Genomic DNA, 14,096 nt, shown 5'->3' with positions numbered 1-14,096 from the left:
TTTTTTATTGTCTCAATCTTTACAGTGCTGCAAATGCAAGCACGCCTGCTGCACAGTATATTGTTGTTCACACACATTCATACTAACCTTTCTTGCTACAAACTCTTTATGCTAATTAGAAGCATAACATATAACAGTTTTAGACAAGTGTGGAACTTTTGGAACTTTTAATAAAGTACACTACCATTCAAAAGCGTTGGCTCAGTAAAATGTATCTAACGTTTTTGAAAGAAGTCCCAAGTACAAAATATGAATCCTTTCACATAAAACTACACGACGAATTATTTTAAAAATCTGTTCAGAATTTTCTATTCCGTTCGGTTTTACTCAGTACAAGTCTTGTGTAGATTTGAAAACCACATTGTTTTAAGAAGTCAGTCCTGTTCTGCTTGGTCTTATATCTCCTGTTCCCTTTTTCCTCGATAAAGAGTTTCAAGCTTGGTTTGTAAACCTCGACAGCTGGCAGCAATGGTGAGTGCCTTTTTAAAGAAAAATCACTTTCAGTTTGGTTTCTAAATATGTTTATTTATTTATTTTGGTAACACTTTAGAATAAGGTTCTATTAGCTAATGTTAGTTAACTACTTTAGTTAACATGAACTAAGTAAGAACAATCCTTCTACAGCATTTATTAATCTTAGTTAATGTTAATTACAACATTTACTAATGCATTATTCAAATCATTTGTTGTGTTTTTTAACATTAGTTAATACACTGAATTAGCATGAACTAACAATGAATAACTGTATTTTTATTACTAAATGAAACATTAACATTAACAAAGATAAATAAATACTGTACTAAATCTGTTTATTGTTTGTTCATGTTAATTAATACATTAATGGAACCTTCTAAAGTGTTACCTTTTTTCACAAAAATGTTGCATTTGGAAGATTTCTTGCTTTGAGACTAGAAAAACATACTTAAGCGATGCTGGCAAAAAGTCAACATACAGTTCCGAACAAATCAAAACTATTTCTGAATATTCATAACATTTATACAATGTCATTTTTACAGACGTCGGAAGAAAATCAAAGTGGATGGTAATATTTCTTATATTTTAGATACCAGTGAAATCATTTTTGCTCCTTTTTGATCATGCAGTGTCACAAGACGTGCATTATAATTTATATAAGTTTAATGTATTATATGATGGAGTTGTTTGGAACATGTTGTGAACAGTCTTTTCTGTCCCTGGTTGATTTTCTGCAGCATTAAAGTGAGAATCGGACATTCACTGAACGAGGCTGAGAAGCACCATGTGACCAGCAGGAGAGAATCAGCTCTGGAGTGTCTTAAAAGACATGAGATACACTGTAGCCTGGTAAATGTATTCCAGCTGTTCCCAGACTAATTCATTCTGCAGTTTGTAAGCCATTCAAACTCATTTTATTGTTAATAAAAAAGTGATAAATGAGTGTTTTATTTCATCCTTTATTTCATGATAAAACATGATTAAATAATGTTGAAACCCTGACAATCAAGTGAAATTGAAGTGGGAATTGCCTTTCTTGGAAGGGTTTGGGCAGGTTATCTTGACAAAAGCCAAATTCATTCTTTGATGACTGATCTCCTCACAGAAGAGGGGGCAATTTTAATATAGTTCTAGTGTTTACTCTTTACAGGAAGAGATGCCCAACATCGCGCTGGTGGCTTCAGGAGGAAGTGAAAGAGCGATGGTGGGTTTGCTGGGATCACTGCTTGCACTATTTCAAGATGATCTGTTGGACTGCGTGCTGTATCTTGCTGGACTCTCTGGATCGACCTGGTTAGTAAACAATCATATGCAATCAGATGCAGCTGAATATAAACAAATGCTGAACCTTTTTTTTCTTCATAAGGTGCATGGTGTCTTTATACAAAGAGCCTAATTGGTCCAGCAAGCTGGAAAAAGTGAAAGAAGACATTAAAAATAAACTTGGTGGAAGAATCCGTTTGAAGGAAAAATTGAAAAAACTCAAAAAATACTACAGAGAAAAAGACAACTTCAGTCTGACAGACTTCTGGGCAGCGCTAGTTATAACCGTGATTGTGAAAGAGGTGAGAGCAGTAATCTTGTTTGCATAATTTAAGCACTACGGCATGAAATGCTGTGATTTAATGTTATATTAAAAAGAGCCAAAGCTAAATGGTGTTTTATGTATGATACACAGTAGAGTAACTGCCACCTGTGTATGGCGTTATATAGTTTGTGTTTATGTTTTTAGGGAAATCAACATGATTAATACTTGTATGTCAAATATTAGCATAAGTGGAGCACTGTGCTGACACTGTATTGTTCTGTGGATTTTCATTTACATTTCATCCAGATTAAATTAAAATCAGTGTTAGTTAGCTTCAGACTTTGCATCATTACAAGACACATCACAAATGAGCATTATATATTATACTGTATAAATAATATATAGCTCACTGAAGCTGCATTTATTTGATCAAATATACAATAAAAACAAAAATTTTGTGGAATTTTCTTACAATTTCCAATAACTGGTAATTACTTTAATGTAATTCATTCCTGTGATAGCAAAGCTGAATTTTCAGTAGACATTGCTCCAGTCTTAAGTGTCACATGATCCTAAATCATACAAATATGCTGATTTGCTGCTCAAGAAACATTTCTTATTATCAGTGTGGATTTGTTTCAGGATTTTTTGATGAATATGAAGTTCAAAAGAACAGCATTTATTACAAATAAATAGAATTTATTTGGTAACAATGTAAATATATTTTCCGTCACTTTCGATAAATGTAATGTGTCCTCACTGAATGTATATATTTATATACACACACACACACACACACTATATTAAGTATTTGAACTAATTATTTTCTACAGATAGATGAGCAAACTTTCTCTGATCTGAGAAGCAAACAGAGCACAAAAGATCCTTATCCCATCTTCACTGTGATTGATAAGCAGAGCCATAAGGATAAACTAGATGCTGGTAATATCAGTATGGTTGTGTGTTGTATGTGTGTATACTGTGCCTGTGACTTACAGAGTTCTGTCATAGATACGTTTGTTGAGATCACGCCACATGAGACTGGCTACTCCATCACCGGGGCCTTCCAGTTTCGGAAGTCAGTTTGACGAAGGGGTTCAAATAAAAGACCAGCCCGAGATGGACATGATGTTCCTGCAAGGTGAACTGAAACAACACGTCTTTTACTTCATCTCCTGCTTTTCAGGCTATTTTGTCGGTTGCTGAATTTCTTTTATTTTTTATTTTTGCAGGTCTCTGTGGTAGTGGTCTTGCTAGCATTGAGAAAATACTAGAGGAACTGATCACTTTAATCAAAGGTAAGTTTGTCTTTATTATTTAATCAGAAATACAGTATGCATATTAAAAACTATAAATTATTTGATCAAAAATCAATATTCTATTTTAATATACTTTAAAGCATAATTTAATGCTGTAATGTCCAAAATATAAAGATACCTGTTCTTTTTAGAATTAATTTCAGGTGAGTTAGACACGATGGGTGACTATGCGTCTTCAGGCATAAAACAAACAGACATTGGCTCCCTCAGCGCTCCACATGGTGACGAGGCTGGCCAAGTGCTTTTGAATCTTGTGGAAGTGAATCGTCTGGTTTTAAGAGAGGAGGATCCTTCAACCAATATTACAATCTTGAGCGGCTTAATGAGAGGTATCCATCACATTCCTGATATATCTAAGCTAAACATGAAGAGTACACTGTAAAAAAAAATGAATAACGAGTCTTGTAATTTTAATTTAAAAAATTAAGGTGATAATTAAAAATAATGTGTGGATTTCATTAAAGAAATTGTGATTCAGTGTTGTATAGAAAATGTTGAGGACTTTTTTACTAATAAAACCAAGAGATGTGTTTTCTTCATTTTTTTTTAAGGAGACTTGGTGCTTGAAATGGGGAACTGATTAAACTAAAATAATTAAGGAAACAAGGCTGCCTATTTATTTTAAGAGAATTAGCTCAATTTTGCAGTTTTATTTTAGAGGTGATTGTTAGTTCCCAGCATGCTTTGCATATGGCTGGATATGGAGAGTAAACTTTGAAATTAAATGCTATTTTATGTTTTTGAGTGAAGGGAAGCATCTAGTATTGTTTAATGTTCAGTTATATTTGATATTTGTAAGAGTTTCGAGTTTCTGTTACACTGAAGTTTCATTGCACAGTGCAATCGTTACCATTGTGCAGAAGAGTATAGAGCTTGTGGTTTTGGATACTACTCTTCTAAGGCATTAAGCCTTGTTTAATGAGCAGTAGCTTTGTTAGCGCTAGTGCAGTACTTTCCAGTATATCTCAAGTATTTTCCTACTTGAGCTGTTTGGCTGTATACAGTCTTGTAAATGTATAAAATAACAATATACAAGCAGACCTGACTCAAAATCACAGACTTTTGAGAATCAACCTAAAATAAATGAGCACATTTCCCTAATTATATTAAATTCATTGTGTCATAGATTAATTTAGGAGATTTCACATGATTTATTCAGGTAGATTCCATTAAAAAAACCAAGCCTGAAAAACTACTAAAAATATTATGTGTCATATTTTAACCTTGATTTTATTTAAGTAATTAGCTCATTAATTTTTTTTACAGTGTAATAACAGGCTGCTTTGAAGGATGCATTTTGTTACCTGATTGTAGATTGCAGGTGATGTGTGCTATTCAATGCATGATCTAATTATGTTTTATGTTTCAGTAAATCTGCCGCAAGATGAACTTGAGAACTTGTTCACCATGTCAAAAGAAATCAACAAGAAGAACGTTAAGGAATACACACTATATATATGTGACCTGCACACATCCTGGAATCTGACATGTGAGTTTTTCTTTTATGTATAGTCTGGGACTCAAAACCCACTTTACTTCTAATCTATTCTGTCCTTTAATTGTATAATTGATATTGTGATCAGAGGAGTAAGAAAAGCCAGCTTAATTAATTATTATCTTATGCTGATAAGAAGAAAGGGACCCATTATGTTTTGGAATCATTCTCTTAATATAGGCAATAGGATATGGGAAATCATTGCTAAATGCATCGAGTTAGTAGTTTGCTGGATCTGGGGCACAACATACAATTTTCTGCACAACATGACAGGTGAGTAAAATAATTCTTTAATAAATAAAAACAGTATATTCTAAATCTAATTCCAAATTTGAGTGCACATTGAGTTTTCTAATACTGGCATCACATATCTAAATGGCCATAAACTTACTGTACTAATAGATTTAAGGTTTAGAGTGGAAGTTTTATCTCTTATATCGTAACTGAATTAAATGAAAAAGAATTTTAAAGCATTTTATCATCATCCCAGCGGCAGGGGTTTCTCCTTCTGTCTGTCGAGATACAATAAGGAAATTTGTTGATGCTGGGATTGCCATCAACTCACCTTTTTTACCATTGCTGAGGAGAGAGAGACACATTGACCTCATCGTTTCACTCGATTTCAGTGAAAATGACCCATTTGAGGTCTGTTTTTTCTTATTAACCTGCATAGGGCATATTTACTAATAATATTCCTTCCAATAATGCTGTTTAAATTCATAGTCACTAACAGAAACTGCTAAAGCGTGCAAAAGACTACACATTGACTTCCCTGAAGTTCCTAAAATGTCAAAAGAAGAGAAATCTGCTCCAAAGGACTTTTATGTGTTTGAAGGCCACAATGCACCAGCTGTGATTCATATTCCTCTTTTCAATATTGTGAATTGTGATGATAAAGGTAATGTCCAGCTGTTGCTTAATGATTGTTCATTGTTTAAAAATAATAATTTCTATATCTAATAATGTTTAAATTAATATACAGTAATATATATCAATAGAGTCAGGATTAAGAATTTTAAAATCATACCATGCATAAAAGCCAAACACGAAAGCTCACAAATGTTCTAAAATGTCTGTTTTAATAGCTGGAATTAAACGTATGAAGCATAAGTATACGACCTTTCAAGGTCCGTACTCCGGTGAGCTGATCGAGGAACTGCTGGAGAAAGCTGGATTGAACATCAGAAACAACAAAAGGAACCTTCTGACAGAGATTAAGAAAATCATCCAAAGGAAACAATCACATATTTGTTCCGTTTGTTGATTCTCAGGTGTGGTTTGTCACATCACAGTGAAAATGCACTGGCTTTTCTCGTTCTTGTACATTAGATGGCAGCAAATAGTAGGTGGTTAAAATGAGTGATAGAGATGCAAACATCAGCATATAAAACATTTAGTTAGAAAATACGTAACAAGTTATATTTAATTTGGTAATTGGAGTGAATATAGGCCTATTAAGCTAAGTTAAGCAAGTTATTAGCCTCTAATATCTCTAAAACCAGTCAGATGCGGACTTCTTTTATTCAAGTGATGTAAAAAAGAATCTCTCCAACACCCTTTGGCATGAAACATCATGTTGCATTTTGGCCTAACCCAAAGCACACCGAAAATATTCTGTTACCAAGTTGTAACTCTTAATTACAGCTTCTCCATGTGTCTCTCAGTTCATCACCTGCACTTGTGTGAAGCTATCCTAGATTACTGCATCAGAATCCAACTAAAACGAATATTTGCAATATTTTTATATTATTTTGATTTGTTTTCGATTATAATCTATGATATAAATCATTTGTAATGTTACACTTTACACAGACAGGGAAAATGGTTTTGGTTTAGGGAATAAGTAATACCATAGTGCAATAAAGCAACATATTGTGATGTAAAGTATATAACAGTATAAACCCTATCATGGCATCCAGTGATCAATGTTTTTTTTTTATCTTCAAAAATCTATATCCCAAAGCAATGATGAAGATGCAAACCTACAAAATTGATATTGATCCAACTATCATGTTTAATAAAAATGTATGCATGCTTTCATTTTACATCCAATGTTTTTAAGACCCACATTAAAACTGACTACAAAACAATGTGGTCTTCAGATTTCTGTGGAGATTCTCTATACTTTTACCAAAGCGGTTAACAATTTATAATACAGGATCGATACGTTTATTTATAAAACCATTCTTAAGGTTACATCATAAGGTGTTAGTGTAGAGATGCAGATGGTCCACTTCCTTGAGGAAATGTAGAAATCCACACTTTCAAAGCTGTGGAATGGTTGCTAACCAGTTACAAATTACATTAATCTGATTAGACTTTTCCTTGAGAAAAGACTTTTTCAATTAGATCATCTTTTTAGTCCTGTTATAGAATGCTGTCTTGAATTCAGACTGCTGCTTTTCTTTCCGTTATCATTGTACTACAGTATGAATTTGAGGACAAAGTTCCCTGTAACAAACAAAGAAAATACAGACATTAAATTGAATTCAAACTGTGAGCTCAAGATTAATCATGAATACATTTATATCTAATCAGAAGAAAGACATTCTTTGAAAACTCACTTTATGGTAGGATCTTTCTTGAGGACTTCTTCAGAGATTTTGAAATAGGCACAGACTGGACTCTGGTCCTGGAGCTTCTGCTTCAGGCTATTAATATCTTCATTCCATTTTGTCTTTTTACCTCAAAACATCAAGAGAGAGAACTATAAGCATCTCTTTTCTTTGTTGGTCTTTGTTTGCTTCCTTTTCATGGGTAGTTTTTTTTATAACCTAAACCTAAAGTATACTAAAGTTTTACATTTACTGATGCTCAAGAAGTCAACATGATAATATCTAACTATCACATAACAGTAGTTGTTTAATTTTGTAGAATTTTTTTTTTTCACACAGTATAAGTAGGTCTCTATACATGAAGATATTTAGCTGGCTTAATTTTCAGTTAATATCATAATTTGGGGCTTCCTTGCGAAACACAGTTAAATATACCATCAGTGTCACTCTTCTCCTTCTCCATGGCTGCGACATCATTATTCAACCCCGCCTATGAAACACACACAGAGGCAGATGGTAAGAAATTAGAATAGAGCTAAACTGCAGCATTTGTTCCATAAAACACCGCCTCTAGTCTTAGCATGCCGTGTTTCTTTAGAATTAGCCAAAGCAGATACAGAAAAACAAAACCAAATAAATTATTACTTATATAAAACTGCTCGTGTCCAATGATTTAATTATTCCCTTTAACCACTGTTTGTATTGGCTGGTAGTGGTGCTGGGTTTACAATTGTTGGACTCCCATTGCTTTGCACAGCCCATGTCAAACCATATGAAAATACTTTAAAACACTGCACCATATTGTCATATAAATTACATGCAATTTTGCTAATTTTTTATGCACCCGTTTTTTTTTTCACTCACCACTGAATCCTGGCATGCTTTAACTTCTTTGTCCTTCTCCTCCTTAGCAGAGTTCAGTTTCCCGACCTCATCCTGAAGTTCCTTGACCTCCTTGTCTGCGTTGTCAAATTCCTTCTGTGTGTGTTCAACTGCTAAACCGTAGTCATTTGCATCCAGATCTTTTTCTCTCACCCCTGCTTCTGAGAACTCTACTTTATTTGTTAGTTTGTTCACCAATTCCTTTTTAAAGTGTATATATCCCACCAAGCCCATGATCACAAGTATTAGTAAACACAGAAGCAGGGGCGAGCATGACTTCCTCTCCATGGCTATGATGTCCAAAGTACTTTTTTTAATCAGCTTATAAATTGGTTTTATTCTCAAAATTCCAATAAGTGTTTTATATATCAGTGAGGTTTTTTAGTATAGTCCTTTATCTGTTTTGAGAAAGTGATATACGTAAATGATGAATAAGTGTTTGGTCTCTAGAAGAAAATACAAACAGAAGAACGAGGTGAAAAACAATTAATTTGCTGTCAAAAAACATTTCATTTATAGTCATACAATTTTCTTTTTTAATATATTCAGTTTAATTATTTAAATTATTATAAATGGCTTCAGTCACAGGCTCTTTTCATACCTTATAGCCTATATTTCTTTTACATTCCAGTTAAAAAAAAAAAAAAAACCTGCCTAAAATAAACCACCCTAAGCATTTTTTTTTGCTGGTCTTAAATGGTTTAGACCAGAGGTGCCCGAACTCGGTTCTGGAATTTAGTTTTCCTGCGGAATGTAGCTCCATCTCCTTTAGACACACCTGAACCAGCTAATCAAGCTCTTACTAGGCATACTAGAAACTTCCCAGCAGGTATGTTGAGGCAAGTTGGAGCTAGACCATCCACAGCCTCGTTTAACTGTTCTTAGCTCAATCTGGTCTTAAAGGGCTCAAACATCTTTAAAACCAGAAAATAGACCAGGCAGGGAACCCAGCTAAGACTAGTAAACTACTTAAAGCTAGTTTAAGATGTTGCCTTGTCATCTGTAGCGACTTTCCATACACGTTTGTGTACAATGTTGAAATGCAAAACATCCTGCTGTCTAACTGTAATGTGTCTTATTGAAGTGCCCCTCCGATCCAAACGCGATTTCACCTGAGAGAGACTCCCTCAACATAGCAGAGTCTTGTTACAAATTTTAGCACTACAGTTACAAGAGCATTAATATGTCATTCAGATGAGTAGGTTACAATAATAAAACTGACCTCTGCTAGGAGCCGTACGCGCACGATTATCTTTGTTACCACATACAAGGGTTGCTTTGGAGTGAATAAATATTAAAAATGCCACTCAGTGAACAAAATATCACAGAAGCAGCATAAAACAACAAAAAATACCAAAAGTAAAATAATTGTCCCCTTGTGTCTTTTTTTGTGTAATAGCCGTTACATTTCCTTCTCATTCATTCACAGAAGACTGGTCTGACCAGTTAAGCAAGAAGTTTCACTTCCGTTTTTCCAGTGATAGGCTAGTGGCCGATTAAAAGCAAATCATGTTGGATTAGCCTGTCACCATCAAGAATACATAACAGTCTGCTGTTTTTTTATGCTTTTCTTTTTTTTTTTCTGTGCATGATTACCTATGTTGTTCAGGTCTTGATTGAACTTTACTTTCTCAGCCTTATTGTACTCTTGAAGTCTTGAATTGATGAATGTAAGCTGGCTGTGAAAAGCTTTGTCCTTCCTTGAACTGAAATGAGGCCTGCAGAGTCTAATATTTACATAGTGAAAACAACTGTGGCTGTGTGTACACAAGCGGGAGTGAACGGTTGGCACGCAAGCCACCTGTGCTATTCTGGTCTTCAGGACTTTAATACCTTGAACAGCAACTAAGGAATTTTCAAGGAACATTCTTTCAAGACCTTCAAGGAAATTGCACTAATGGACCTCAGGTCTGCCATTTACAGGTCACAGACCACAGCTCACTCTCAGTGTAGACATTCAGGTCAATCCACAAGTCTGTGGAGATTTAAAACCTGATAAAGCACATAATCAGAGACAAATTACCCTGTTTGTTTATTATTATTATTATTAATATTTATTTGCTTCTTATTTATATTTCCCTAATTAAATAGTTGCATAATATAGGCCTATTGTTTTACTTCCAAAATGTCATTCTGAAATCTGAAAAAAGCTGATCAAATACACAAATTTTCTGTTACTGATATAGCTTTCTAAATCTTTCCACAATAGTACAGTGTTATCATTGATCTGATCAACTCCTACACCACGACAATGACTCGCCCAGTGGCTTGTGGCTTTATCTGTTTGTTCTATCAATAGCTGACAATGGCGTATTTGTAAAGGTAGTTTAAAAAAAAAAATTAATAAATGAGAATTTCTTTCTGTTGCGCCGGAATGATTTAACTTAGCTCGGTGGAAATGTACAGTTCGTTCAGAGAGCAACTAAATTTGCACCCACACAGAGATATTTGAACTAGACTAGTGTCATTTGCAGCGATATTAACCCTATATTCTTACCACTACTATATGTTTGCAGTGCTGAGGGCTATTGTAACATGCCGTCCCACAGTAATGGTTCATACATAAATGCTTTGTAGTTGCAATTGGAACCAAAAACAGATCTTTTGTCGTTTTGTAATATGAAACACACCACATTCTTTATCCCTACAGCTTGTGGCCTTAACTCGTTCAAGAACTCTCATTACTAGGTGATGATCTGCAGCACACTTTGTTCTGCTTTTGCATGCAATCAAAACAAAGTTGCAATCAAATTAAAGTCTGGATTTTATGCTGCATTCCAGAAGACAGGCGTGGAGCTCTCCCATTCTTTTGCTTTTTGTTGTTTGTTTGTTCTTTGTTTAGTCATTCGTTAACTAACATGTCATACCTCTGTCCCAAGGGCATCTTTGGGGCCCTGTCTAGTTCATCTCATACTGACCTAAAGGCAGAAAATGAAATCAGCTAAACCTGTAATAAGGACTGTAAAGAGATGCATTAATGAAGCAGAGCTGGATTTACGAGCCTGCTTTAACTGCAATGATTGGAGTGTTTTTGAAGCTGCTGCCCCCAATCTGGATGAGCTCACAGAGACTGTAACTTCATAAATCAGTTTCTGTGAGGATATGTGCATTCCAACCAGGATATTCCTATCATTCAATAATCATAAAACACGGTTTACTGGGAAACTCATAAGCAGCTTTGTCATGCCAAGAAGGATGCTTACAGAGGTGAGAATAAAATCTTGGATAACCAGGCCAGAAACAGACCAACTGTCACACAACGTGAAGAGGAAAGGCACACAAAGACAACGGTCATCTACACAAGAGTTTAAAAGAATCCAAGAAGAAGATAATCCATAACGGGAACACAGAAAAACAACATCAATACTGGACATACTAAAGGAGTAACAGATGAACTTAAATTCACAGACCAAATGAGGTTAATTAACTAACACAGGTGAACTATATGAACTAATCAAAGGATGACAGAAACTAGGTCAAGTGAAACATGAGGGAAACAAAACAAACTAAAAGTCCATGATCCTGACCCTAACAAAGGAGATCAGAGTGGCAAAAAAACTACTCTGAAAAGCTGAAAAACCAGATTTTCAGCCAACAACCCAGTGTCAGTAGAGACTGGTCTGAGGAAGATCAAGTACATGATAGCACCCCCACAGTCTGTGGAGAATTAACAACCGACTGTTAAACAACATTTTACTGATGGTTTGAAAAGCCCAGTCTCACACCCCACACATTACACATACCAATCAGATCTTCAGAAAACAGAAGTCTAGAATGCACTGTAAGTCGCTTTGGATAAAAGCATCTGCTAAATGCATGAATGTAAATGTAAGATTACGTGACAGCATCAGCTGCTGTTGCACAAAAAGGCAAGAGTGGTGGTGCTGTTTGGAAACCAGTGTAAACAATCACAGAAGAAGAGTAGCTATCCCGGGTAAGAGTCAAAGTGGGTTCACTCTTTTCTACACATGAAATATGAAAGTAAATAGACATAATTATGATGATATATTTTCTGTATGTGTTTTGTATGCAACTCATGGTATTTTTACAGCAATAAAGGATGTTTTTGACAAATATTAGCAGTATTGCGTTATTAAACATAAAAAGAGTGCAAGTGCACACCTTGGCAATATAATCGCCACTGGATAGTAAATTTTTCAGTTTACACACACACACACACACACACACACACACACACACACACACACACACACATGATTCCAATCAGCTTATCTTTGTAAAATGGCACAGCTTCTTAAATCTTAGATTCTTAATCAGTCAAGCATTATATTATGGTATTAAGCACTATTTAATTTTACTTTAGTGATTAAAACTTGGTAACCATGTATGAATGCATATTTGTCATTTTAACTGAACTTAATACTGGTGGTGATGCTTAAGAAATTGTTGGTCATTCAGGGTTTCTGTAAAAAAAAAAGTAATAGTAATAGATCATATTACTTTGTAATAAAAGATAATACTACTATTAATTCTACTACCATACTAACAATATACTATGCACTACTGATTGATGAGCTGGTGGGTTCATGAATATTGATCACGTTGTCTGCGTTCGGTCGAATTGATTTGCTGAAATCAAAACAGGGACGTTAATAGATGAGCACCAGCCAATGAAACTGCCATTTGCGCATTAGCTCCGCCCACTAAAGGAGAAACCTGCATATCTTCTGCTTGTTCTAAAAAAAATAATAATTCTAAATGAACTCCATTATTTTGACAGGAAAATACAACAAAGAATATAGTTTACATGTAGCGCGTCGATTCAGCGTTGTAAGACTCTCGCTCTCTGTCTTTGCATGTGTGAGGAAACAGCGCTATCAGCAAAGCGACGGTGAGTCGTGCTTCACAGAGTTCACAGAGCGTCAAAAACAGGTGCGCTGTGCGTCCATTGAGATTAATTGAAAAAGTACACATCGCTTGATGGAGAGCGAACCTCTGAAGCGCTCAGTTAGTGTTCAGCGAGTGAAAATATATCTCTCATGTATTTGGTCATGAAGTCATTTGAAAGACTACTTCTGGCCAGAACTAAATAAGATTAAGAATTAATATTTAGAAATATTTTTTTCAGTTATGGTGCAATTGCAATCCATCAAATAAATTATTTTTAATGTTAGGCCTATATTTTACACAAATTACGGAATGGGGTAGAATTCTTAAGAAACCGATCTTTTTGTTTTAGCAATATAACATAACATTGTAAAATAAAATATATGTATATTATAGGCTATAGATATTTAATCGCTGTCCTATATGTCTTATTGAAGTGCCCCTTCAATCCAAACCCGATTTCACGATGGAGTCTCCTAAACGAGTGAACGCGATTTCCTTTCCTTGCCCGTCTGTGCACGCTATTGTTGACAAATATATCAACATAGCAGAGGCTTCTTACAAATTTCAGCACGAAATATAAAAAAGCATAGGCTATTAAATTCAGATGACTATGCTAAAATAATAAAACTCACCTCTGCCAGGGGCCGAGAGTATCTTTGCTATCACAAATAAGGGTTGGTTCGGAGTGGATAAATATTAAAACTGCCACTGCACACAGTATCGCATAAGAAGCATAATAGCAAACAGACCAAAATGCTCTCATAGCCTACTTCCGTAATCGTTTCTTTTCCTTCTCAGCCTTTCACATATGACCAGTCTGACCAGTTAAACAAGAAGTTTTGCTTCTGTTGTTCTATTGTTACATTGTTTTTTTTACGTTCTCATTCCAATGATAGGCTAATTGATATACCCATTAAAAGAGGTATGTATATATAGTGTTCCTGTAGCTCAATTGGTAGAGCATTGTATTATCAAGCGCAAGGTTGTGGGGG

The 14,096-nt window shown here is 34.9% G+C and overlaps 2 protein-coding genes across 2 annotated transcripts; one reads left to right on the top strand and one right to left on the bottom strand.

Annotated features, from left to right (window-relative positions):
* Positions 1–340: 340 nt before the first annotated feature.
* LOC132104102 (cytosolic phospholipase A2 zeta) lies at positions 341–6,563 on the top strand. The gene is given in 15 exon segments (XM_059509322.1): positions 341–471; positions 1,017–1,042; positions 1,212–1,323; positions 1,625–1,767; positions 1,841–2,039; positions 2,836–2,944; positions 3,014–3,068; positions 3,070–3,143; positions 3,235–3,300; positions 3,453–3,650; positions 4,691–4,810; positions 4,997–5,089; positions 5,307–5,461; positions 5,540–5,714; positions 5,902–6,563. Coding segments are annotated over 15 exon segments (1,707 nt in total). The 5' UTR covers positions 341–468; the 3' UTR covers positions 6,081–6,563.
* Positions 6,564–6,599: 36 nt separating this feature from the next.
* LOC132104103 (myosin-3-like) lies at positions 6,600–13,848 on the bottom strand. The gene is made up of 5 exons (XM_059509323.1): positions 13,737–13,848; positions 8,236–8,699; positions 7,807–7,861; positions 7,381–7,501; positions 6,600–7,267 (listed from the first exon to the last, which is right to left on the bottom strand). The coding sequence occupies exons 2-5, from the start codon at positions 8,539–8,541 to the stop codon at positions 7,231–7,233; spliced, it is 519 nt and encodes a 172-aa protein (XP_059365306.1). The 5' UTR covers positions 8,542–8,699; positions 13,737–13,848; the 3' UTR covers positions 6,600–7,230.
* Positions 13,849–14,096: the final 248 nt, after the last annotated feature.

The sequence above is a fragment of the Carassius carassius genome, chromosome 25 (genome assembly GCF_963082965.1).
Source record: "Carassius carassius chromosome 25, fCarCar2.1, whole genome shotgun sequence".
In the NCBI taxonomy this organism is placed as follows: Eukaryota; Metazoa; Chordata; class Actinopteri; order Cypriniformes; family Cyprinidae; genus Carassius; species Carassius carassius.
Note: the sequence above shows the minus strand (reverse complement) of the source record. Positions and strands in the feature narration are given on the sequence as shown.